The following is a 25,810-nucleotide window of genomic DNA, read 5'->3' as shown; positions in this document are numbered from 1 at the left end:
TCTGGCCAGAGTGGTGGGAGCCTGTGGCTTTCAGAGAGGGAAGTGCAGACCTACTGGGAAGACAGAAAACAATTGTGGAGTCACTGTGAATGGGGTGGGGGTGGGGGTCTGTTGTTCACCATGGCAACAGGAAACATCTACTACACACATTGAGCTCTTGTTTAACAATCACCTGGGGGGGAATGGGCGAGGGCAGGATTAATGTCTCGGAGCTTTGCCAGAGGCCATGTAACATGTTTGTGTTTTCAAAGCATGTCCACATCTGATAACTTATTTGTGTCCCATCAAAACCCCAGCGGGGCAGCAGAAAAGGAACCAGTGACGCAGAGAAGTTGAGTGATGGGTTTAGAGACACAAGGCGGATGAATGCAGAGAAGAACCCAGAGCCCCGGCTCCCTGACTCCCAGGGCTCTGTCCCAGCAATATCACAATCAAAGTTTGGACGAGTGGTGGGAGGTTCAAGCCCGGGGGGTCAGGCCTGGCCAGCTAAGGGAGGGAGCTTCGTCTGCTGTCTTCCCCTTGGATGAGCTGGGCGAGCCCCTTGGAAGAGACGGGAGGGCGGCCCCTGGTTTCAGAGCCTGCCCGAGCTCTGATAGGGGACGTTCCTCCACTGGACCTGGCATCCTCCCAGTGGGCGCTTTCAGTACGCAGCTCCTCCAGGATGCTGTGAAGATGCCTCAGTGTGAGCAGGAGTCTCTGGTCTTGCACTTGCATCTCAGCCTAGGAGACAGAATCAGTGTGAGGGGACTGGGCGTTCTCCGGGAAGGTTGTTCTCATCACTGTCTCATTGGAGACAAACCTGCAGCCTTGCAGAAGCCGAGTCCACCCAACCCTCAGTTTCTTCATCTGCAAAGTGGAAAGCAAATTGTACCTTTCAAGGCTCTTAGGAGGACTGAATGAGTTAGCCCATGCTCTAAACTCTGAGATGCACAGGGCGCCAGGGTGGTCAGTGGTTTGGGCCTTGGACTCTTGATTGGGGCTCAGGTCATGATCTCAGGGTTGAGCCCTGCATGCTGCTCTGCACTCAGCAGGGAGTCTGCTTGAGATTCTGTCTCTCCCTCTCCTACCCCCACACCTCAAACTCTCTATCTAATAAATAAATAAATAAATAAATAAATAAATAAATAAATAAAGTCTTTAAAATGCTGGACCACCAAGTTCTATGATCATCTTCATCATCATTATCAAATGTTATTCTTTTTTTTTAAAGATTTTATTTATTTATTCATGAGACACACACACGCACACACAGAGGCAGAGACACAGGCAGAGGGAGAAGCAGGCCCCATGCAGGGATCCGGATGCGGGACTCGATCCCGAGACTCCAGGATCATGCCCTGGGTGGAAGGCAGCACTAAACCACTGAGTCGCCCAGGGATCCCCTCAAATGTTATTCTTATTTACACCTCCACTGTATGCTTTAATTCTTACTGCAACAAACAAATCACTTTATAGGTATTAAGATGCACATGACTTCATAATAAAACAAAGTGGAGTATACCTTGCAGACAGGCAGGAGTCCTTGGGAACAGTGATTCTCAACATATGGTCCAGGGAACCCTTGGATCCCAAAAACTCTTTCAGGTGTTCGGGGAGGTCAAAATGACTTTCATTACAACACTAAGATATTATCTGCCCTTTCATCCTCTTATGAGCCTACAGTGGAGTTTTCCAGAAGCTATATGACACACGATACGATATCTGATTACTTGCAGAAGCAGATAGGAGAATCCAGCAGTTTTCTTTCGTAAGGAGTTTACTAATGTTCTTTTTAAATGCATTCAGTAAACACTAAAAATTTCTCCTTTTGCCAGCACTGGTTGGTATAACTCTCATAAGAAGATGTTAAAACCTTACCTTTCTGACTAGGTAATTCTTTTTTTTTTTTTTTTTTTTTGACTAGGTGATTCTTATCCGTGATACAAAATTGAGAAGCTACAGAAAGGGCATGTGGTTAAATTCCCTCCCACCTGTTCCACCCCATGCCACTACTCAGTCTGCTCCCCCAGAGGCACCACTGGGAACAGTGTCCCTTCTGTCTGTCTGTCTCTCCAAGAGATAATTATTAACATTATCTCTTCACTAGAATAGGTAGTCATGAGACACACGCACGCACACATGGACAGAGACAGAGACACAGGCAGAGGGAGAAGCAGACTCCATCCACGCAGGGAGCCCGCTGTGGGACTCCATCCCAGGACCCCGGGATCACGCCCTGGGCCAAAGGCAGGCGCTCAACCGCTGAGCCACCCCGGCCTCCCTCTTCACTAGAATAGTATTTTATTTTCAGGACAAACTACTTTACAAGTGTGAAGATAAGGCCCATTTCCTGCACTTCCAAGAGAGTGGATAGAAGGAAGCAGAGCCACCTCCTGAGAACCCTGGGGCTTCCCAGGCTGTGGTGTGAGTGGGAACAGGGACACCTCTTCCCAAATTCTTGGGAAACCATTATGTCTGTGTTTTTTCAATTTTAGGGTCTTCCTCCCACACATTTTTATCGCTCAACCTTTAGCACCAGTTCTGGGCACATGCTCGTGAGAACATAGGGCAGCACCCAGCATGGAAGCAGTGGTAAGGAAGGTGATAGACTCCATGCCCTTGGAGTTGAGGACCGGAACCCCTGAGCAAGCTGGCCTCAACAGGAGGGAGATGTCCCCTCTCACAGGGCAAGAGGTCCAGCATGCTCTGGACTCAGTTTGCTCAAGTTCTGCACTGAAAGCTCTTTCCTCCCTCTGAATGAATGCCCCTTAGTCATCAGACTGGTCTGGCTCATCACAAGATGGCTGTAGGTCTCTCTCCTCTGTTAGATCCCACCAGACCTTTGGGGCTTCCATGATCCCCCATCACATGAGGGCCATGAAAGGAGGGAGAGCACCAGACTTTCATCCATGGTAGTCAGTGCTACCAATGTGTTCCTTCACTGCATGAAGTACTGATCCTTCCCTGGTCGTCAAATGCAGCTTCCTGCTGCATAAGCGCTGAGATGCCTTAATGGAGTCATGTCAATTCCATGTGATCGAGGAGAAAACAGGCTTGCCTGGGAAATTGACAAGTCTGGCAACAGGAAGTGGAGACTCAAGGCTCCCATCTCTTGGCATCATGTGGAGGGAGCTGCTTGGACTTGGGAGGCTGTGACCCAGGTGGGCTTCCTCTAGCCCTGCCTTGTTTTCCTTCTTTATGTGGTGAGAGAGGGGTACCTTATCAGGTAGATATTGGCCCTTTGGGTTCAGGAACCAAGCAGACTCAGTGTGGGAGCCCGGGGTTTAGGGGAGCATGGGGAAGGCCCCTGCTCAGCCTCTGGATCCCTGGAGACCGTGAGAAGCTGCACCTCCTGCAGCTGGAGTCTCCTGGTCCCATGAGATGCCCCACTGGGTCAGCCTCTTCCATTAGGATGAGAACAGGTTTGGGTCCCCAGCTGATCTGTTTCCTGGCAACCCAGAAAATCATTTTTGGACAGTCCCATGTGTCTCTCCCCTGACTGGGAAGCTGGCCTATTGGGATCCAAACTTCTTTCTATCTCTTGGCTGGTGTCCCCATGTGCTTTGGGGCATACCTGTTTTTGGACTTGGAGAAAACTGCACAAAGGCAGAAGGCCTGGCTTCTTGAGGAGCCATCAAGGCTTACTCAAGCCTTACTCAAGGCTTACTTCCATGCTGGAAGTAAGTAACATGATCCATAAATTTAGGTGAGTAAATGCCTACAGGAAAGAGACAGGATTGAGCTGGGCAGGCAAAGTTCATCTTCTCCCCTCTCCCCCAGGGTGCAGATCCCTTGCCACCCCTGTAGAGAAGCCCAAAGCCAGGAAAACCAGCTGCTGAGAGTGTGCTGGGCCTCTGGAGGCTCCTTGCAAAGTGATGGCCTGCTTGGTGACACACTGCATCACCTCACATACCATCACCCTTTGCTGCCACCCTGTTTCCTTCACTCTCATTGCTCTGCTCGGGGCTGCATCTCCAAATAAATCGTTAGTACCCCAATCCTTGTGTGGGCTTCTGCTTTCTAGACAGTCTGGGCTAGGACAGTGGGTGTGCTCCATGTCTACCTGGGCCACGGTTTTGATAGCCAAGCAGACACTAAGTCAATTACACCTGTCTCCTTCCCAAACTATTGCAATAACCCACGCCATGTTGGTACTGTTGTCACCCCCATTTTATGATAAGGAAACTGAGGCTCATGGAGGGAAAGCTACGGCAGAGGCTATGCAGCAGCAAAGCTGGGCAAACTCCCAGGATTTGGTGTAATTCTAAGGCCAGTCTGGCCAGCACCACACCCAGAGCCTCCTCCTATATAGACCATGACCTACTTATCCCGGCACCCGAGACAGCGATGGTGTGCTGCATGGCTGGTATCATGGGGGAGCCTGCTGGGCCTACACCGGAGCTGCAGCCTCTGTCCCAGCCAAAGGGCTCCTAAGAGGGGGCCCAGGGAACCTGAGAAGACATGGAGTGAGGCCATCAGGTAAAAAGAAATGCAAAGCCTTACCAGCTCCTTTCTCAGCCACTCCAGGGTCTGTCCAAGACTCGTGGTTGGTGCTTCTGTTTTCATCTCAGTGTCCTTGGAGGAGATGTTGTCACTGACCTGGTGATGGGCCCGAGGGACCTTTGATTGTACAGCCTCCTACCTGCTTCAGGCAGGGAGCAGGGTCTGGCTAAGTCACTGAGGATAGAGTTAATGAGAGCAGGAAGTGGCTTACATTGGGAAAATGTAGGTTTTTCTTTCTTTCTTTTTTTTTTTGAAGGGCTTCACTATTCTGAACAGAATAAGGAGGGAGGGAGGGAAACCACTGGGGTATGGGCACTTCAGGGCCCAGTGGTTCTGGAGTCTAAAGTCTGATGCCAATAGGATCACAGTGACTATAAAGCTTTCAATGATAATAATTATCAATATACTATTAGTATAGTATTAGTTATAAATTAATAATTAGGAGGATAAACATCCCTTTCTGAAGGCTTAGTTTGTTCCAAGGGCTTTACTACATATGACCCCATTTGGGGCACATACTGCATCTGTGTCCTTAATCCCCTTCCTCCTTCCTCACCTCTCTGTAGAATCTAGTTAAAGGGAAATGTTCACCTTCCAGGTCCCTTAGTTTCTGAGTGTCCTCGCGACCCATTTCTAGAAAAGGAGATTAAGGCAAAAATTTGCTGTTAGACTTCTAGGAAAGTCACTTTCCTGATAAAAGGAAAAATGTCAGTGAAGCTCCCCCTAAACTCCAACTTCTCCTTCCTTCAGCCTGGAATATGGACGTGATACCTGGAGCTACAATAATTATCTTGCAACCCAGAGACAAAGGCCAAAAAACTTGCAGAGATGTTAGAGACCACTGTGTCACTGAATCACTGACAGCATCTGCCTGTTATGTGAGACAATAAAACCTCATTTTTAATTGGTCAAACACAGGCCGGCAGACACATCATTTATCCTTCACAACACGCTATGAAGTGGGTATTCTTTAGTTGTCTCTTTCTTTCTTTTTTTTTTTTTTAGTTGTCTCTTTCAACAAACACTTATTGAGTATCTATTATGTGCCAGGTTCTGCTCTAGGCACTGGGGATGTGGCCCCAAATCAGAGAGACATGGGTCCAGCTTTCCTGGAGGACATTGGAGTGGATGGAAACAAACAATAAGTAATTAATCACCATTAATCATTAATAATATTATGACGGAAATAAATAGGATCTATTATCACATAAGATTTAAAATAATTTATTCTGCCCACATGAACTAGGAACCCCAAACTAAGAATTAACATGATGATCCCAGATAAAGAACTGAGGGGACCAGCAAAACCAACTCAACCAGTTTTGGAGGGACTTGCCCTCAACCTAGGCTGCACAAGTTGATCAGAGACAAAGCTCCCTTACAGATGAATTCAGAATTCAGAATTACAAGGAAACTGCCCACCATAAGCGAGAGTCAGCAGACACTATCAACAGCAGGGTTAGGTGCCTCTTTTCCCAACAACTTCAGATGAAGATAACAACAAGGTATTTTTGGAAAGAATTATTCATACAAGAAGGGATAAAAAAAAATAAGAGAAAAAGACAACTTAAAAAGGTGGATTCAAAAAAGAACTAAATAGAATTTATAGAAGTAAAAATGAAATCAAATGTCTCTAAAATACAGAAAAAAAAAGAGTGTACCTTTAGAGTAGTCCCAGACTACTTCTGGTGGTGGGTACAAGAGCTAGGGCGGTAAACTGGTATTCAGTGGGAGGAAAGTGCTGCACAGAATTCTCTCCAGGGGCACGTAATGGAGTGAGGATGTGCAGCCTGAATGATCAGGGAGGGGTAGGGGCTCCCCTGGTTTGGAAGTGGGACCTGGGGCTCCTGGCAAGGCTGTGATGGACCAGGTGGGAAAAGTGGTCCTGCAGGAAGCCAGGACACCTGGGATCCAACTCTGGCTCTACCAAACTTTCTATGTGAACTTGGGCCTCATCCTTTCTGACTTAGGTATAATGAGACTCACAATAGTTGCCAAACTGAGTTGTAAGAAATGACACAGCCAGGGATCCCTGGGTGGCTCAGCGGTTTAGTGCTTGCCTTTGGCCCAGGGCGCAATCCTGGAGTCCAGGATCGAGTCCCACGTCGGGCTCCCAGCATGAAGCCTGCTTCTCCCTCCTCCTGCATCTCTGCCTCTCTCTCTATGTCTATAATAAATAAATAAATAAATAAATAAATAAATAAATAAATAAATAAATATTTTTTAAAAAATGATGCAGCCTGGGATCCCTGGGTGGCGCAGCGGTTTAGCGCCTGCCTTTGGCCCAGGGCACGATCCTGGAGACCCGGGATCGAATCCCACGTCGGGCTCCCGGTGCATGGAGCCTGCTTCTCCCTCTGCCTGTGTCTCTGCCTCTCTCTCTCTCTCTCTGTGTGTGTGACTATCATAAATAAATAAAAATTAAAAAAAAATAAAGCTTTAAAAAAAAATGATGCAGCCTGAGACATACTGCCATATGCAGAGAAGATTTTATGTGCAACTTCTCCTGGTTCTGGGGTCACTCTTTAGAACCAGAGAGGGTCTGAGAACTCTCATCTGCCACATTCACATGCCTTCTAACCACAGGGTCCAGAAATGGATTTCTTCCAGGCAAGTCGACAGATGGTGTGTCACATGACCCTGTAATTACAGGGCAATGGTCTGGGTCAGAGGTGAGTGCCCTGGCCCAAGGAAGCCATCTATGGATGGGACAGGACAGAATGGTTTGTGGGTATGAAAGTGTGTGAAAGGAGCTATGTCCTGGGAGGTGACTAAATGACCTAATCAGATCTCTCAGAGAAGGTGAATTTGCCACAGACGGAGAGGTTGGAATGTCATAGAACACTGTGGAACAAAGCTCTCCCAAACTCCATACCTTCAAACAGTAATCACTTCTTTTTACTCCTGAGTTTGTAGGTTGACTGGGATAGTCTGTAGGTCTGCAAGTCTGAGCCTGCTCCGTGGGCCTCTGGTCCTCCCTGCATCACTGAGCTATGGAAGCTTGTTTTTCTCTTGACAGCAGCAAAGGATAAGAAAGAAAGTGGAACCACACAATGCCCCTTAAGGCCTAGACTCGAGAGTTCCACACTGTTGCTTTGCCATGTACCCCCGGACAAAAGGAATCACATGGCCAAGCCCAGAGTTATGAGGCAGGGAAGCACACTCCACCTACAAAGAGATCCTGTCATTCGTGTGGAGTCAGGGAGGAGTGGAGAAGTGGGAGTGCCAGTTCTAGACCAGAAAGGAAGTTAGTTCTGGAGTGGGGACCTGGGTATGGAGGGGCCCACAGAGAAGGCAGCAGGCAGGGAGGGAATCAGAGGCAGAAAGAATTGCTGTGGCAGTGATATGAGACACAGAAAGAACTAGAAAGATAATGATTTCAGAATGAGAGTGGAAGGATAATTTAGGACCACCAACATTTATTGAGATCTTCTACTCTAGACCAGGCATTGTGCTAAGCCCCTGACATACATAACCCCATTTCATCCTTAAAACCTTATGGTTGCAGTTCCCAAACCAAGTGCCCCGGTCCCCTGAGGGACTGCAGAAAACCCACAGAGACCCTGCAAAATATTTTACAACTTTGAGGGAGCTACGGTGACATCTTCCAGATGCTGGGCAAACTATTATTAAGCTATTTGAACCTAAATGCTTAATAAACAACCCTCTGGTATTTCTTTGAGCCTGGAACATGGAAAAAATTATGGAGATGCTAAGGGTGCTGTGAACTTCTGCCTGTGAGGTAGGTACCATTGTTTTCCATGCTTGATAGTTGGTAACAGATAGAGCCTATTATTAACCACTTTTACAGATGAGGAGACTAAGGCTCAAAGGAGTGTGGATTTTCCTAGGATCCACCCAGCAGGCGAGCAACAAGACTGGAACTAGAACCTGTCCTCCCTGACCTCATGGGATGATCTTGCTTGATGTCTCCCAGTGTGAAGGGTCATGGAAGGGCTCAAGCCAGGCCACGTGCTGTCCTTTTGGGTGGGCCCAGTGGGTTCTCTGCCCAACACAGAAGTGGTGTTGATAGGAGCACTTGGAAATTAGAGGATGATGCACTGTCCTTGGCCTGTAGCACTGATGCCTAATTACCCTGGAAAGCCATTTCTTGTGGTTAACTTGTTTTGATGCACTTTCATTTATTTTTAATCCCACTCTCAAGATTCTGGCTCACAGCACATTTTATTTCACAGGCTCAGCAAGGCTTGGCACACAGGGATAAGGGGTGGTGGAGCAAGGAGCCCTGAAAAGGGAAAAACTTAAACCCTTGAGTGAGGAAAAATATCCTCACCAAATACAAAAGACAGAACAGTCATCCATTCATCATCCACGGGCAGCTGATAATATGGCTTCTGTGTGCCAGACCCTGCACTGGATGTTGCAGATATCTAGTAGTGAGCAAGAAAGATCTCACACCAAACCTCTGGGACCTATGGTCTAGCTAGAGAGAGGATCCATTAGCAATCAAGTGGTTCAAAAATCATTCTTTAGGGATGCCTGGGTGGCTCAGTGGTTGAGCATCTGCCTTTGGCTCAGGGTGTGATCCTGGGATCCTGGGATTGAGTCCCACATCGGGCTCCCTGCATGGAGCCTGCTGCTCCCTCTGCCTGTGTCTCTGCTTCTCTCTCTCTGTGTGTGTGTCCCTCATGAATAAATAAATACAATCTTTAAAAAAATCATTCTTTATACTATAAGCATGGCATATATATGTATATATATCTCACAAATGAATGAATGAATGAGTGAATGAATGAATTTGTAAATTAAAAAAAATTAAAACTATAGGTCCACTGGAGATGTGAATTGCCCACACAAGTTAGCAACTGTGGTAAAAAATGCAGGTTGTCCCTCATGGCAACAGATGGCAAAAGACTACATTCCCAGACTCCCTTGCAGGTAGGTGTGACTGTGTGATCAAACCCTGGCCAAAAGGATATGAACAGAAATGTGTGCAATTTCTGGGTTGTGCCCTTAAAAGGAAGGAGGAGGTTTCCTTCCCCCTCTCTTTGTCCTCCTTCTGCTGATTGGAACATAGACCAAAGGGCTGGAGGTGGAGCAGCATCTTGGACCACGAGGGGGAAGATGGCAGAGCAACAAGATAGAAGGAACCTGGGTCTCGTGTTTGGTGAAGCCACCATGCCAGCCTTAACTGCCAACCCTTAACTCCCTTAACATGAGGGAGAAAGAAGTTCTGTTTTATTGAAAACACTATTATTTTGGATCTCTGTTATAGGAGTCAAGCCAATGTCCTAAAAATATAGCAGCAGAGCTCGCAGCAGAGGCCAGGCTTCTTGATTTCCTCCTCTCAGGCCCTTTCCACAATCCTCCCTGCCCCAGTGTATTTTATTTTCTTCCACATGTTTTCTTGTTTGTGACCAGATCTGTTCCTCATAACAGCTCTGTGAAGTTCATAGCAGAGAGAGGACATCCATGATGCTCCCTGGGCAGAGAGGAAAGCCAAGAGGCAAGAAGAGATCTGCCCTAAGGCACATGGGCAGAGTTATTCCCATCTCTTAGAGGGGGCAAATGGGCTTAGAGATGACATTTAGTTCTATTCACCTTTTGGTGATATCTCTTCTTGTACCCTGGGCACCTTTGCCCTCATCCCTACTTCTCAAAATGCAAATAAGGTGGAAGTTTAGCAGAGAGAAGCCTCCACATTGTGACAGCCTTGAGCCCTCCCAGCCTCCTGTCTCATCATGCAAGCACATGGTAACATACCAACTAGAGGGAGCACAAGGATGGGGTCCAGCTGGCTTGGGGGGCCCAACACCACTTTTCCTTCTGTAGCTGCTTATCCCCTTCCAGCAGGCCCCCACTTCAGCCCAGACAAGCAAGGTCAATGATCCAGTCATTTGTCTGCTGCTCATGCCCTGCATCTCTGCACTTGCAGGTCCTGAGCACATGCCTCACACTCCTGGATCTTGCAACAAATGCTGCGAGAGCCCCATCCATATCCCCTCAACCCCCACCTGCTCCATATGTGTTCAGGCCTCCTACTGCAAAACGCAACTGACTCTCTGCTTAGGAAATATGCTTGACCTGTGTGGAAGACAGACTGGAGTATGGAAGCAGCCCTCACCAATGACAAACAGCGGTCAGTGGGTAAATCTCTGCCTTCCCTTGACTCAGAAATCTAGCAGGACCAACCTCCAGTTGCCCACAGTGGTCACATGCTCATCGATGCCCCTGCAGTGTGTTGGGGGCCTTCCCTTCTCCATCTCATTTTCCCACTCTTCTACAGTGCTTCCTGGGACTGCCTCCCAAATAAGCCACTTGTCCTCAAATTCTTGTCTTAGGTCTACTTCTGGGGGAACTGAACCTATAATACATCCTATCCTCATATGCCCTGTACACATGAGTCCCTTTCACCTCTTTCTGCACACGCTGTGCTGCATGTGAGTGTCCTGTACATGGTATGCTGGCTCCATGGTACATAGGTACCCTATCTTACACACAACTGTCCCATGTCCAGGTATCCAGTACACAGTCCTACATCCTATGTCAGGGAAGTGTAGCTTCTGCCTCTGATTAGGTGATGCAGACTCTAGTGAAACAGGATGGGACAGTAGGGAGAATGTCTTGGACCTCAGCTGGCTTTGGTGTGTGACTCTGAGGCACGTTGCCTGATTGATCTGAGCTCCAGTTCCCTCCTCTGGTGAATGAGCTACAAGTTACTAAGTTGTCATGGGGAGATAACCCACATGAAGTGCAGCACGGACTGGTGGCACACAGGTGCTCCATCAAGGCTTCTCTGCCTCCTTTCTTCCTAGACTCACCATCTCCCAAAGGGGTGCTTTAAATCCAGGTAGCCCACTGCCTCCAGTACATTGACCCTGTGCTGGCCTGGGAAGAAGGGCATGTGGATGAGAGGAGACAAGGCCCCTGTCCTCATAGAGCTGCTAGGTGGAGATGCTTGCTTTTGCAGAGCCTGGGGACAGGAGTCTTGATTCCCCTTCTTTCTCTCTCCAGGTTAGGGAGAAATCACAGCATGCAGGTTTTTCATTCTCCAAGGCTGGGAGCTTCAGACAGACCCAGTGGAGAGGAAAGAAATGCAGGCTGAGCTAGCTGAAGATGCGTGTGCATGTAGGGTAGTGTGGATGCTCCTTCCAGGGCCTGAAGAATGCAAGGCCACCAATTCATTTCCTCAAATCCCCAAAGCATGTCCTGTTACCGTGATATCAGAGCCACTCCATAAAAGCATCAGAGCTCCAGGAAAACCAGATGAGCCAGGTTGGTGCCGGAGGGTAAATATAAAGCAAGTGAACAAACCCAAACACCAGAACTCGGCAAGATGCCCAGAGACGGATGAGAGTGAATGGGGTAGGGGACAGTAGGCATATGGCCGATCAGCCCTGGAACTTTAGGTCTATCTGAGGTCCCGGAATCAATCAGGAAGTCAGAGGCCCTTGGTTCTGGTTACGCTTCTACTAAGCCTCTATGTGGCCATAGGACAATCTCTTTTCTCTTTGGCATTCAGTTTTTCCAAATGTAAGAATGGGAATAATGTTAACAACTCAGAAATTTTACATGTGCTTGGAAAATTATGATGGGACCCAGCATAGTGGTTATGAGCACTGAGTTGAGGGTTTTTCTTTTGAAGATTTTATTTATTTATTTTAGAGAAAGAGGGAGGGAGGGACGGAGGGAGGGAGGGAGAGAGAGAGAGAGAAAGCTTGCTCCAGAGCAGAGGAATGGGCAAGAGGGGTAGAGGGAGAGGGAGAAGAGAATCTCAAGCTGGTTCTGTGCTGAGTCTCAAGCCTGACACGGACCTTGATCTCATGACCATAAGATCATGACCCTGATGTCATGTCCTGAGCCGAAACCAAGAGTCAAACTTTTAACTGATTGAGCGACCTAGGTGCTCCAGAGGTTTGAATTTGAATCAGAGGTCTGTAGTATACTGACTGTGGGCAAATAATTAACTTCTCTGTGCCTCAATTTCTTCATCTTAAAATGGGGATAATAGCGGGATGCCTGGGTGGCATCCCAGTTGTTGAGCATCTGCCTTTGGCTCAGGGTGTGATCCTGGGGTCCCGGGATTGAGTCCCACATCAGGTTCCCTGCAGGGAGCCTGCCTCTCCCTCTGAATCTCTCTCTGCCTCTCTGTCTATGTCTCTCATTAATAAATAAACAAAATATTTTTTAAAAATGGGAATAATAGCCACCTATGTGACAAGCTGGTTATGGTGATTAAGTGGGTTAATATTTGTAAAGCTCTTAGAACAGTGTCTGGCATATGGGGAGGGTTATATAAGTGTTTGTTGAATAAACACACAAGTAATTCATTAGTATTACTTCATCTCTGTTTAAGTGTTGTTAGCTCTTCCAGGAACACTTTTCCTTACTGCCTCCTCCTTCACATAGCAAAACCTCAATCTTACCTGGGTTATGTTTTCATATCACCCTCCTGGACACACTGTTTCCAGATTTTCCTCACTCCGAACACAGAGGGGCAGTTTTGATCTATATTTTTCAAACTCCAACCATTCACATTCCTCTTTCTCAATTTTTGCCCTCCACCTCTACTTTGATTTACTTATATTTGTCTTTAAGCTGACCATATTAGATAGGAATAGTTCCTCTGAGTGAGAGAAAATCCCAATTAATAGTAGCTTATGTAACAGAGGAGTTTATTTCTCTCATAATTAAAACTATCCCAAGCTGGTTGTTTCATGGTCGTTTGGGATCCAGATTCCTTCCATTTTGTTGCTTCTCCATCCTAACATGCTTTCACTCATGGTCCAAGATGGCTGCACAAGCTCCAGACATCAAGTCTGCATCCTGGCAGCAAGAATAACAAAAGAAGAGGAGAGTATATCCCCTTCCTTTAAGAACACTCAATACATCCCACCTCCTCTGACAGTCTAATGGCCTACTGTCTACTTATCACACCTAACTTCAAGAGGGGCGGGGAAATGGAATCCTTATTCCAAGGGCACTGTGCCAGGTACTGGTCAAGGGTTCTATCCCAGTGGGAGAAAAGGAGAGTAAATTTTAGAGAAAACCAGTAGAGTACATTGCCCCAATTTTATAGACACTTGTATTTTTTTTCTCTTTCACTCTAAGCAATGTTATCCATATCTCTGGTTTCATAGGCTAGTTACATATTTTTCTAAAATATATTAAAATAAATACCCAGCCATTAAAATGAATACATATATACATAGAGGTGTGTGTGTGTATGAGTATAGATACAGATATGCTCTAGAGGGTGGGAGACTGTTACCATCCCCAGTAATCCACACCTCTCGGTATTCATATCTTTATGTAGACCCCTCCTCCTTGAATCTGGACTGAACTGTGACCTCCACGAAAGCAATAGAATGCAGCAGAACTGATACTACGTCTGTTTCAACCCCCAGCATTTTTTTTTAAGAGATAAAGAATCCTAAGCAGATCTTGCAACAAACAGGGTTTCAATGAGCCCCCAACATGGGGCTTGATCTCACAACCCTGAGATCATGACCTGTGTGAAAATCAAGAGTTGGATGCTTAACCAACAGAGCCACCCAGGCGCCCCTCAACTCCCAGCTTTAGGAAGCTCCAACTCTGGGGAAAGTCAAGTGCCATGCAAAAACTCTGACCACCTTGATACCACCATTGTGTGAGGAAGCCCAAGCTAATTACCTAGAGAATGTAGAAGAAAACAGAAAAGCTCAGCTGATGACTGACAATGAGAACCAAGTCCTGGATACATGGCCATGTCTGAGCTTTTCCAGCCAACTCCCAGCAGTATGGACCACTCCAGCAGACACCATGTAGAGCAGAATTGAGCTGTCCCTGCCAAGCCCAGCCCAAACAGCGAAACTGAGCAAATAAATGGTGATTTTTTTCTTTCAAGCTGTTAAATTTTGGGGTGGTGTGTTAGGCAGCAATATATAACCAAAGCACATTTCTCTCTATAACACCTAAAATCATGTTATGCATCCTTACTCTTTGAAAAATTCTGAATTAAGTGATGCTCTAATATTCTAGAAGAGCATGCATGCTGTCTCCCTCTCACAGACTCAGACATCACCAGATAGATGCACAAACAGGAAATTGATTGAAGACTTGTGGCGTGCCAACATGACCACAATAGCCTCCCAAATGGTCTCTTTTTTCTCTTGTCCCCTTGCACCTGGGAGCAGCCAAAGAGAGAATGTTTGCTGAATGCAAATCTGACCACATCACTCTCCTGCTTATCACCCACTGCAGTGTGCATGTGGGGTCTTCCCAGGTTCAATACACATGCACACTCAACAGATGACCATAAGCCACACTTGGCATTGACCTATTCTGAAGGATATAGGATAGGAACCTCAGCATGGCATTCAATGAATTCACCAGGCCCTTCTCTCAGTGGGGTTCCTTCCTGCTGGCCAGCAGAGTAAAGCATCGGTGCAAGGAGATGGGATCCCATCAGTGGGTGCAGGAGCCATCCCAGCTTAAAGGCTTCATGCCCCAAGGGAGCCAACATCTTTGGACCTGCCCAGTTACAGGAGTCACCATGCTCAGGAAGCCCAAAGTATGATTTTTCTACCAGGTATTTATTATTCCTTCCAGACGTAGGTTACCAATTTCTCAACCCTTGTTTTTTTTTTTTTAATTATTTTAAGAACAATTTTAAATTTAGAGAAAAATTGGGAAGGTAGTACAAGAGTTCCTATATACCTGGCACCCAGTTTCCTCTCTTATTAACATCTTACGTTGGTGCAAGACATTTGTTACAACCAATGAACCAATATGGATACATTGTTGTTAGCCAAAGTCCATATTTATCCAGAGTTCCTTAGTATTTACCTAATGTCCTTTTTTTTGTCCAGGATCCCACTGGGGATACCGCACTACATTTAGTTGTCACATCCTTTTAGGTTCCTCTTGGCTGTGACAGTTTCTCAGACATTCCTTGTTTTTGATGACCTTGACCATTTTGAGGAGAATTGATGAGGCATTTTGTATAATGTCTGTCAATTGGTATTTGTCTGATGTTTATATCATAATGAGACTGGGATTGTGGATTTGGGGAGGAAGACTGCAGAGGTAAAGTGCCATTCTCATGATATCATATCAAGGGTACAGGCTGTCAACATAATCTGTCTGTTGATGTTGACCTTGATCATGTGGCAGAGGTAGTTATATCTGTCACATTTCTCCTCTGTAAAGTTATCCCCTCTTCATACTGTACGCCCTGAAAGTGACCATACTCATCCCACACTTCAGAACTGGGGAGTTATATTCCGCTTCTTGGGGATGGAGTATCTATATATTTGGAATTCTTTGTGGGAGATTTATCTTTTCTCCCCCCTCTTTTTTTTCATTTGTTATATTTTAGGTTACAATTCAATAATACTTTATTTTATTTGATTGAAATTGTCCAGCTTTTGAAAGCTCTTTTAGGTGCTCCTTATGTCCTTTGACACATCCTCATCATTGTGTGTATGTGTATGTGTATGTGTGTTTGTGTATTGAAGGACTTCTTTACTTCCTGGCACTCCATGCTCTCCAGCAGCATGTATGTCCTGCTCCCGTCCCAGAATCAGCCATTTCTCCCTGGTTCCTTGTGTTGGTGAATGGTATTAGAAACCAAGTTTGGGCACGGTGTGTGCTCGATACTGTGCAGCATCATTGTCCAGGCTCTCTGAGCTGCTAGAGAGAGGAAATGTACATGTGTATACGAACCTGTGTGCATACACATATCTATAAATATTTCTGTATGTAATCTTCTGCATCTAAATTAAGTTAAACATGAGTTCATACTGATTTCTCCCCTTTTTAAAAAAAACAGATTTTATTAATTTATTTGAGAGAGACAGAGAGAGCACAAGCAGGGGAAGGAACAGAAGGGGAGGGAGAGGGACAAGCAGACTCCTTGCTGAGCAGTGAGCCCCGCATAGTGCTAGATCCCAGGACTCTGAGATCTTGGCAAGAGCAGAAGTCAGACACTTAACTGCTTAACCAACTGAGCCACCCAGGCGCCCCTGACATTTCCACTTCTAATCAATTACTATGTGGATCATTCCAGCCTCTTCCTCAGGGGTCATTTTTATCATAGCTATGTTGCCTAGTAACCTAGTGGACATATGTTTATCTGTTTCCAAGGAAACAGAGCTAGATAGTTAACCAAAGGTCAAATTCTCAGGCAAAAGAGGAAGAGGTTTTGTTAACCCTTTACTCACACAGATAGATCAGTGGCTGCCACTGCTCTGTGGGTCAGAACCAACTCCCTGGCCTATGAGCCCTACAGCCACCTGGCTTCCTGACAGTCCAGCCTCCTCTGCTCCCATGTTCCTCCATGGCAACCGCCCTGGCTCTGCTAAGCCTCACACCATCCTTCTCCTCTCCCAGGGCCTTTATGCATGCCAGTCCCCCTGCTGGGCAGGTCTCTTTTCTCTACCCTCTTTATCAGACTGCTGCAATTCATCCTTTGGACCTTAGCCCAATCCTTGTTTCTGCAGGAGAGCCATCTCCATCTCCTAGACTTGGTCAGCACCCTGTCACAGGCTCGGCACAGCACTATGTCCTTCTGCTTTGTGGCACTTACTACCGTAGCAGTGTTACATTTTCTCATGCTTTCCTTCCATTAGAATATGAGCACCTTGAGGGTAGGGCTGAAGTTTACCTAGTTAATCAGTATATAACAGGTGCTCAGTAAATATGTGCTCCTTTTCTCCATTCTTCATTTAATAAATATTTATTAAGGGCCTACTATGAGTAGGCCCCTTTTCTAGTCTCTGGGGATCCAGGAGGAAGGGAAACAGGCCAAGCTTCTGCTTCTTGGTAGTTACTTTTTAGTGTGGGGGGGGTGGTGGTGACAAAAACAAAGAAATAAGCTAATGTCAGGAGTTGATAAATGCTATGGAGAAGTCAGAGTCACTCTCTTTAAGGATTAAAGGGTGCCGGGCCCTGCTAGTTTTAAAAGGATGGTCTGGGGGCACCTGGATGGCTCAGCGGTTGGGTTGTTCAGTGGTTGAGGGTCTGCCTTCGGCTTAGGTCGAGTCCTGGGATCAAGTCCCACATCAGGTTCCCTGCAGGGAGCCTGCTTCTCCCCCTGCCTGTGTCTCTGCCTCTCTCTGTGTCTCTCATGAATAAATACATAAAATCTTAAAAACAACAAAAAAATGATGGTTTGAGAAGGTATCTCTGAGAAGGTGACGTCTGACCAAAGACTCGAAGGAAGAGGGGGGTGAGGTCTGGGGCTATCAGGGGGAAGAGTGTCCCAGGAAGAAGGAACAGCAGGCAAAGGCTCTGAGGCAGGACTATGCATGACTGTGGGAGGGAACAGTGAGTGCCTTACAGGGAGGTCTCAGCCAATCGCCCGAGCCCTTACTATGTCCATTTCACAGGTGAGAAGCTGGGCTCCAGAAGCTCTGGCGCCCTTTGCGCAAGACCACGCAGGTGCGGCGGGGGCGGTGCTGGCAGGCACACGGGAGTCTGGCGCCCCAGCCAGCTTCCACTCCAAGTCCTGAACAAGGACTCTAGGGCAGGAAGGAGGGACCGAAGCGTCCCCATCCCCAAGGTCCCGCCCAGGTCTCCACCACACCAGCCTCAAAGGCAAATGCCCCCAGTTTCCAGGCAAGCAATCCTGGTTGGCACGGACTGCACAGACCTCTGGGGCAGGACATGTCAGGCTCTCCCATGAGGTGGCAGAGGAGCCAGGACGGGACATCCTCATCCGCCTGCCCTTCAGTGGCCAACGCCCGGCTGATCTTCGGAAAGCCTCCCAGAGCCTTCGTTTTCATGATCCCGCTGACAGAGGTGAACACTGAGGCTCACAGAGGTGAGAGGACTCAGCTGAGGACACGCAAGTGATCTGGCCTCTACGCCTTCCTGGAAACTCCATCATCTTCACACTGAACTTCTCTGGGGGCTTGTCCCGGGCCAGAGACGGGATGTCCCCGTCACCTTCTGGCTTTGGGCACTTCACTTGATTCCGCCTTCGTCCCGGCCTGTAAAGGAAACAGCGAGAACCTACCCGCGCACATCCGCGCACACTGCGCTGGGCTCGAGGGGATCAGAGAGGGGCCCTGTCCTCTGGGAGCGGCCAGTCCCCGGAGGACGCTGGCACGCAGAGAAAATAACTTTTCAGAGGTCAGAGCAACAATGTGCGCAGAGGGCCAGCCCAGGGAAGGGGCCCGAGGCAGGCTTCCCCGGGGAGGAGGCACGGGCGGCGCTGTGTGCGGCCACCGGCAGTTCCCCAGGAGAACTCCTACCGCGGACCCTGCGCCCCACCGTCCCACAAAGAGCAGGGAAGGGGGAGGGTTCGTCAGGAGCTTCCTTTCAGCCTTCAGGTGGCGCCCTTGAGCCACGGAGCCGCACGCGCCTGGGAACACCGTCCCGACCTAAGGACCTGGGAGAGGACCCGGGTCCCACCCCGGGGCTGTGCGAGCTGGGCGGAGGGGGCGACCCGGCTGTGCGCCGCAGTAGCGCCCCAGGGAGGGGCTGGGGGGAGGCAGACGGCGGGGGAGGGGTCTCCCTCGGCACCCACCCCCGCGCCCCGCCCCTGCACCCAGCCCCGCGGGCTCAGACCTTCAATTCCCGAGCCGGGGCGCCGACGAACAGATAAGCGCTCCGGGGCCGGGGAGGGCCCGGAGCCCGATCCCCCGCCGGCCCGCCACCCGGCCCGCCAGCCGCCTCCCGGTCCCTCCCCGCGCGAACTCTCCGCGCGCCCTCGCCGGCCGCGGGCGGAGCTCGATCGGTCGCACCGGGAGCTCCGGGCCCCCGCCCCTGCCCCTCCCTCCCGGAGCCCCCAGCGGCCGCCGCCGTAGAGCCCCGCGCGGCGCGAGCAGGTACGTGCGCCTCGGCAGCGGCTCCGGGCCGGGCCGGGCCGGGCCGGGCCGGGGAGGGGGCGGCAGCCGGGGAGGGCGAGGCGGCGGCGGCCGGGCCCGCGCGCGCCCGGGCTGCGCCGCAGCGGAGACACCGGCGGCGGGCGGGCGCCCCGGGAGGGCCGGGCGGGGAGCCTCCCGCGCGCGGAGCCGGGGAGGGAGGCCCGGCGCAGGTACGCACGCGGACGGGGCGGCGGGGGCCGGCGGGAGGCCGAGGGCCCCGGGCGCGGAGGGCCGGCGCGGGGAGCTCGCCTGACCTCGCGGCCCGGCCGAAGGACACGCGGCGAGGGGACCCGGGCGCACGCCGGTCGGTGCGGGGCCGGGCCTCCCTGGGCCGCCTGGCCGCCCTGCTCCCGGCGCCGCCCGGCCCGGTCCGGCCTGGCCCGGCCGGGCGGGGTCTGTGGCCGCGGGCAGGAGCGGGGCGCGTGAGCTGCGGGCCGGCGGGCGGCGGGGCTGCAGGGCTTTCTGCGCGGAACTTTGGGTCCAGCAGCGTGGACCTGCGTATGCGTATGTGCGCGCCCCGAGGCTTTGTGTACAACTCGTGCGTGTGTGTATCGATTGGGTTTTGTGAAGCTTCACCCGCGGCCGCTGTGCGTCTGTCTCCCCGCGTGTTAGTGAGCACGGGGCGGGGGACTGGGGTGCTGGGCCCTGGGCGGGTCTTGGTGGGTGCCGTCCCGGGGGCAGTTGACTGCGTGTGCTGACCAGCCCTGCCCTTTCCCTGGGTGTGAGTCCCAACGTGGTCTGCGGACCTGTGGGTCAATACTGCGTGGCCTCCCAGGTCTGTGGGTGCTGCCTGTGGAAAAGGTCCCGGGGTGTGAATGTGGAACTAGGGTGCGTCCTTCAGGTCCTGTTGGACTGCAGATGAAATCGGAGTGTTACCGGTACCCTTGGGAGGGGGGCGGTGAGCAGTGGCCACCAGCATCTTTGTCAGTATGTCTGTTTCCGCTTGTGTGGGGGTAACTGGGCATGCCCTTGTATAACTGCTGGGAATGTCTGAATCTGGGTGGGAGACATCACAACTCTAGGTGACAGGGCGCCTCTTTTTTTCTCTGCCCCTTTCCTAACTCTGGCATCCTCAGAAAAAGTTTTGGGTCCCTGCTCCCAGAATTTGGGTGCCCTGAGTTTCCTTGGGGTATGGAGGCATGAACATGCTGGTCTGGGAGGAGAGTTCTTCCGCCACTCCAGGAGCTGAATTCTGTGGGGGGTGCTGAAGATCTGTGTGGAAAGGGGCACATCCGGACACCCACTGGACAGGAATGGCGACTGCCCCTCCCTGTTTGTGGTGGCACTCAGGAAAATGTGTTTGGTACCAAGAGTAAAAAAGCCAGCCAGCACACCACATCTCGACTCACCGTTTACTGGAAAGTGGGAACAGTCTGGGCAGAGCCTGGCTCTGAGTAGGTACCCCGCTACCCTGGGTTCCGCCACCCTGGGTTGGGGAGGGATTGTCTGCCTGGGCTGGTTGCCAAGCCATTCCTGAGCGCTGGCAGTGTTCCAAGCCAAGGGGGCTGGGATCCAGATGGGACTCAGACACATCCCTGCCCTCAAGCTGCTCACTGTGGCCTTAAACAGTGGGACAAAGTAGAATCTACGAGTGGGGGCTGGAAGAGCCAGGGAGGGAGGGTGGAATGATGCCACCTGTTCAGGGGAAGGTGGGGCCGCAGGTTTGTAGGTGGTAACAATTCTTAGGGAAACTATTCAACTTCTGGCCCCCACATGCATGCCGGGGGATCTTGGCTACAGTCTGTAAAGCAGAGATAGTAATTCCTGCTCATGGGGCTGGTGATGGTTACAGGAGAGTCTGCCACAGGGCAGGCGGGTGCTCAGTAAACGTTCATTAAATTGGAACTCGGGAAAGACGTGGTGGTAGGAATGGGTGTAAGTGGAAACAGGCTTTGTACTCAGATGAAAGGCCCTGTGTGTGCTAAGAGGAAGTATCTGCTGCAAAGTCCACGTTGGAAGGAAGATCAGAAAGATTGAAAAACGTGCCTTCCTGCACTGGGGCTCTGAGTTTCATTCATTCATTTGTTCCATTCAATTGCACCTTCATTTGCTCATATTCTTTCTCTCTTTCTCATTCTCTCTGTCTCTGTCTCTGTCTCTGTCTCTCTCTCTCTCTCTCTCTCACACACACACACACACACACACACACACACACACAGAACCACAGGGCACGGGAGGATAAACTCAGGCATGGCAATGCAGAGAAACATCTAGAATCATGTGTATATGTGTCGGCACACCAGGGCGTGTGAGCCACTCTGTACCTGGGGGTCTCTGTGCAGCATGGGGACTTGGGTCTGTGTGCCTGGAGCCCTGGGTATATATGTGCCCCCAGGATGTTGGTGTGTACAGGGAACAAAGGAGTTCTGCAGTGGGGTCAGGTGGGGAAGGGGCCTGAACTGAGAGCTGGGAGCGGGGGCAGCACTGGATCTGCCTACGGGAGGACACATCATCCAGTCCAGCTGAGTGTGGTCGTGAGGGAATGAGGACCTACGTTGGCCAGATTCTTCCATTTTGCAAGAGAAGCCAGGAATCCAAAGTTTAAAATGTAAAATCTTTTGCTTTTTATATATTGGCAACTACTTCAAAAACAAATGAACAGACCAGAAACAACAAAAAAGTAAAACTTCTCTGAGCCAAATATGGTCCATTGGCTGAAGTTGGCATTCTTTGACAGGAATGCATATGTGTTGTCTGTGTGTGTGGGTGTATGTTCGGATGCTTGGGTGGTGTATCTCCTCTTTGAGCAGCAGTGCCCCCTTCCGTCCCCCATCCTCAGCTCCCCTTCTGCCCCTCCAGGTGCCCCCCCCATCTTCTACTTCCATAAAAGGCATTCAGCTTTGACCTCATGGCTCTCCAATGGGCTCCACGCAGGAGTCTGAGAGAGCTCCCTGAAACCTAGGCAGATGTCAGTACTCCCTGTGCCCACACCTAGCCTTCCTGGCTCCTTGGCCTGGCCTCTAGCATCCTTGGGGAACTGGTGCCAGCTGACATCTGAGGCACCCCTCTCTAGAATGTCCTCACCTCCGCTCACTGCGGGGGGATTGCCCACTCATCCTCTGAGGTCCGGCTCAAATGCTAGCAACTCCTAGAAACTTCCCTTTCTTCTCTTTGTCTTCACACCATCTTCATCATCTCTGCCCCGCGCCCCACCCTGCGTGAAGTCACCCTCATTTCATCACAACAATGTCCATTAATTTAACTGGCTGAGGCCTTACATTATTTTATGAAATCCTTACATCAACCCTGGGAGGGAGGCGTTTTGCCTATTCCCATTCAACAGATGAGAACACTGAGTCCAGAGAAGTCACATCACCTGCCCCAGTTCGAGTGGCGGAGCTGGGATCTGTACCTGATGTCCACTGTCTGAATGATAACTGAGCACTTACACTTCTGAGTCCTTGATGTGGATGATTTCAGTTCCGACACCAGTCCCATTAAGTAGGGAGGTGTAGTATTATTGTCCCTTCATAGACAGGGAGCCGAGGCCCAGAGAGGATAAGTAAATTGCCCAAAGCCACGCGCCAGCCAGTGGTGAAGCAGCATCCTGACCTGGATGGGATGGCACTGCTCTTCCATTGTCTGATTCCCCATCTTCATTTCTGCCTGGCTGGCTCCCCTAGGTGGGAACGGTGCCCAGGACACCCTCACATTGCTCCTGGCCTCAGTGTGATGTCTGGCGCCAGCAGGCTCTTGGTAGAGGTGTGTTAAATTTGACTGACTTTCTCTCCTCTCTTCCAGCTGCCAAGGGGCCAAGGGATGAGCGGGGGCCCTCCTTCCTAATGGCATCTCCCCCCGGTCTGGAACTGAAGACACTGCGTAATGGCCCCCAGATCCCAAGGAGACCCGCTCCTCTGGGCCCAGTGGCTCCGCCCCGGGAAGGTGTGGAGAACGTCTGCTTTTCCTCAGAGGAGCATGAGACCCATTTCCAGAACCCTGGGGACACCAGACTGGGCCAGTCCCCTAGCCCCCCGGGGGGCATCCCCTCACAGCCCCGATCCCAGCGGGACGATCTATCCCTGCGATCAGAAGAGGGGCCCGGCCTAGAGCCCGTGAGCCGCCCAGTGGATTATGGCTTCGTCTCTGCTCTGGTTTTCCTGGTGAGCGGGATCCTCCTGGTGGTGACAGCATACGCCATCCCCCGGGAGGCCCGTGTCAACCCTGACACGGTGACAGCGCGGGAGATGGAACGCCTGGAGACGTACTATGCCCGCCTGGGCTCCCACCTGGACAGGTGCATCATCGCGGGCCTGGGGCTGCTCACAGTGGGCGGCATGCTTTTGTCAGTCCTGCTGATGGTCTCCCTGTGCAAGGGTGAGCTGTACCGCCGGCCCACCTTCGTCCCCGGCAGGGGCTCCGGGAAGACCTACGGCTCTATTAACCTGCGCATGAGACAGCTCAATGGGGAGGGTGGCCAGGCTCTGGTGGAGAACGAAGTCGTCCAGGTCTCGGAGAGCAGCCACACCTTTCAGGGGTCTTAAGGAAGAGTTCACCCTGTCTGGCTGCTTCGGCTGCAGGGTGACAAGCTTCCTCCCGGCCGCCGCCCCGAGTCTGGCGTTGCAGACTGAGCTCCATGGAGGGCCCTGCAGAAGGAGCCTTGGGTGCTGGTGGGGGTGGGGGGAGTCCTGGGGTCAGGACCGGGCTGCACGTGCCAGAGTGGCCCCCTGATCTGTTTGCAGCTTGAGGTTTTGCATAAGGTCTGTTTGGAGGATGGCTTCTGCTGCTAAAAATACAAAAGTTTGGAAACGCTGCCCTTGGAGGATGAAGTTTCAAGGTTTCTTGGCATTTTGGAGAATTGAGAGCCATTTGAAAGGCTGCCCATCCTGTTCCCCAGGCCTTGGGGAGTTCCAGGATCTCTGTTGCCCTCATCAGCCAGGTGTGGGTGCTGGGCGACCTTGGAGGGGATGCCCTCTCAGCACTGACTGTCTGCTGGGAGGTGGCCTCCCGATGAGAGGAGAAATCAATGCTGAGGTGACCGTTCCCTCTCCAGCCTGCAGTCCCTCTGCCTGGGAAGTGAGAGGGGTGGGCTGGATGATCCCCGGGGCCCCTCCAGTTCTGCCCTAGGAAGAGGAGCCCACTAGATCTCTGCATCTGGCCACTCCTGCAGGAAAGGAGGGTGGCTGTTCACCATTCTTTTGCCATTTTCTAGCCCCACTTTGATGACTACCCCCTGTTGGACATCCAGCAGCTCGCACAGTCCTGCTGAAGAGCCCTGCTAAGGCCCCCTGGTTAGGCTGAGTTCAAGTCCAGAGTTTGCTAGTTCAAATCCAGAGTTTGCTACCGCCTGATTTTGGTCTTGGGATCAAATTACCCGCAGTGACCAGATCTTAGTGCACATTTTGCAAAGTCAGGTGCCCAGTTTTCACCAACCCCATAGACATGAGAGGTCTTTCATCCAAGAAAGGGTGAGGGCTTTGTTGTGTTTCCATGGAGATGATATGGGCTTCCATTACCTCCCCCTTCTCAATATTATGTCTGGGCCTGACCTTATTCTGGTAGCAGAGACAAAATGATTTTCATGCTGAATTTATAACCTCCCTTCTCCCCCTCAGCAGTAAAGCGAGCCCCTATGTATTTGGGAAGAAATCAGGCACATTCTGGTGGCCTAGAAGCTCCAGCCGCAGTGACCACCATTCAGTTTTTTCTGTGGCATGCTTGCAGGCTCTGTCCAGATTCTCTAAACCACTGACAAGGAAAGGAAGAGGGCCCTAGGGGGCAGGGAGATACAGGTACTTGGGGACTGGGGGAGGCATGGCCCCATGTGAACTGCCCTGGGGGGATTTGAGAGTGTGTGCCTTCTCCACCCTGCTGGTGTGAAGACTCTAAGGGGGGGGGGCATTTCCAAGAGCCCCCTGACCCCATGCAGATCCAACTCACTCCATCTCAGTTGGCCATGTGGGCTCTGGCTGCTAACTGTCCCTTGAGGGTGGGAGGGTTGGGTAGGGATGGGGTCTGTAGGCTAGAGCAGCCCTGATTAGCTGTAGCCTGAGCCTTCCCTCCCGGGAGCCGAACATCTGGGCAATGAAACATCACAGCTTCTAGGACAGATCAAATATCTGCTCCTGCTGGCAGATTTTGCCAGGAGCAGCGGGCTGGGGGAGGACTAGAGGGGACAAGGGCTCTTCAGCTTGGTCTGCTGGGTCCTGTTCCTGGTGCCGAAGGGGTATGGTTTCAAAAGAACAAAGCCTCGGAGTTGGTAAAAGCTTCACAAGTCCGGGGCTTCCCTGATGTTTCTATTCCCCCCACCCGCGCTCCAAGGGAAGAGTAGATGCACAGAGTGGCAGGAGCCCTTCTAGGTAAACTGCAGCCATGCTGAACATCCCAAAGGATGGGCTGAGGCCTTTCAAAATCCACAGCGATGATAACAGAAATACTGGTCCAAGCCACATGGATTACATGACGGCGGGGGCCTCATTTGACACAAACTTGTTGAGTGGATGCATATGGGGCCACCGATTCTGATCAGTTTGAAGGCAGTGAATTGTATTTAAGGGCTAAATCTGTTAGAAGATGAA

The 25,810-nt window shown here is 50.6% G+C and overlaps 2 protein-coding genes across 5 annotated transcripts; one reads left to right on the top strand and one right to left on the bottom strand.

The window, feature by feature from the left end:
* Nucleotides 1–486: 486 nt before the first annotated feature.
* Nucleotides 487–4,602, bottom strand: CUNH20orf202 (chromosome unknown C20orf202 homolog). Its single transcript, XM_055346045.1, has 2 exons — nucleotides 4,483–4,602; nucleotides 487–720 (listed from the first exon to the last, which is right to left on the bottom strand). The coding sequence occupies exons 1-2, from the start codon at nucleotides 4,543–4,545 to the stop codon at nucleotides 487–489; spliced, it is 297 nt and encodes a 98-aa protein (XP_055202020.1). The 5' UTR covers nucleotides 4,546–4,602.
* A 13,163-nt stretch (nucleotides 4,603–17,765) lies between these two features.
* TMEM74B (transmembrane protein 74B) lies at nucleotides 17,766–23,998 on the top strand. 4 transcript variants are annotated; one of them, XM_055305378.1, is made up of 2 exons: nucleotides 17,766–17,813; nucleotides 23,037–23,998. In XM_055305378.1, exon 2 carries the CDS (start codon nucleotides 23,078–23,080, stop codon nucleotides 23,774–23,776), a length of 699 nt encoding a protein of 232 aa, XP_055161353.1. In that variant the 5' UTR covers nucleotides 17,766–17,813; nucleotides 23,037–23,077; the 3' UTR covers nucleotides 23,777–23,998. The 4 variants fall into 4 exon arrangements, with proteins under 4 accessions (XP_055161353.1, XP_055161361.1, XP_055161370.1 ...); XM_055305386.1 differs by lacking the exon at nucleotides 17,766–17,813 and adding an exon at nucleotides 18,217–18,247; XM_055305395.1 differs by lacking the exon at nucleotides 17,766–17,813 and adding an exon at nucleotides 18,500–18,558.
* The last annotated feature ends 1,812 nt before the right edge of the window (nucleotides 23,999–25,810 follow it).

Source organism: Nyctereutes procyonoides, unplaced genomic scaffold, assembly GCF_905146905.1.
Source record: "Nyctereutes procyonoides isolate TBG_1078 unplaced genomic scaffold, NYPRO_anot_genome, whole genome shotgun sequence".
Classification (NCBI taxonomy): domain Eukaryota; kingdom Metazoa; phylum Chordata; class Mammalia; order Carnivora; family Canidae; genus Nyctereutes; species Nyctereutes procyonoides.
This window is presented reverse-complemented; position numbering and strand designations above follow the sequence as displayed.

Excerpts from the sequence above, each read along its gene's own strand:
- CUNH20orf202 (XM_055346045.1), bottom strand. The coding sequence starts at position 4,545 with ATGAAAACAGAAGCACCAACCACGAGTCTTGGACAGACCCTGGAGTGG. Across the intron at positions 721-4,482 it reads AGTGGCTGAGAAAGGAGCTG|GCTGAGATGCAAGTGCAAGA; the intron begins GTAAGGCTTTGC and ends TCTGTCTCCTAG.
- TMEM74B (XM_055305378.1), top strand. The coding sequence starts at position 23,078 with ATGGCATCTCCCCCCGGTCTGGAACTGAAGACACTGCGTAATGGCCCC.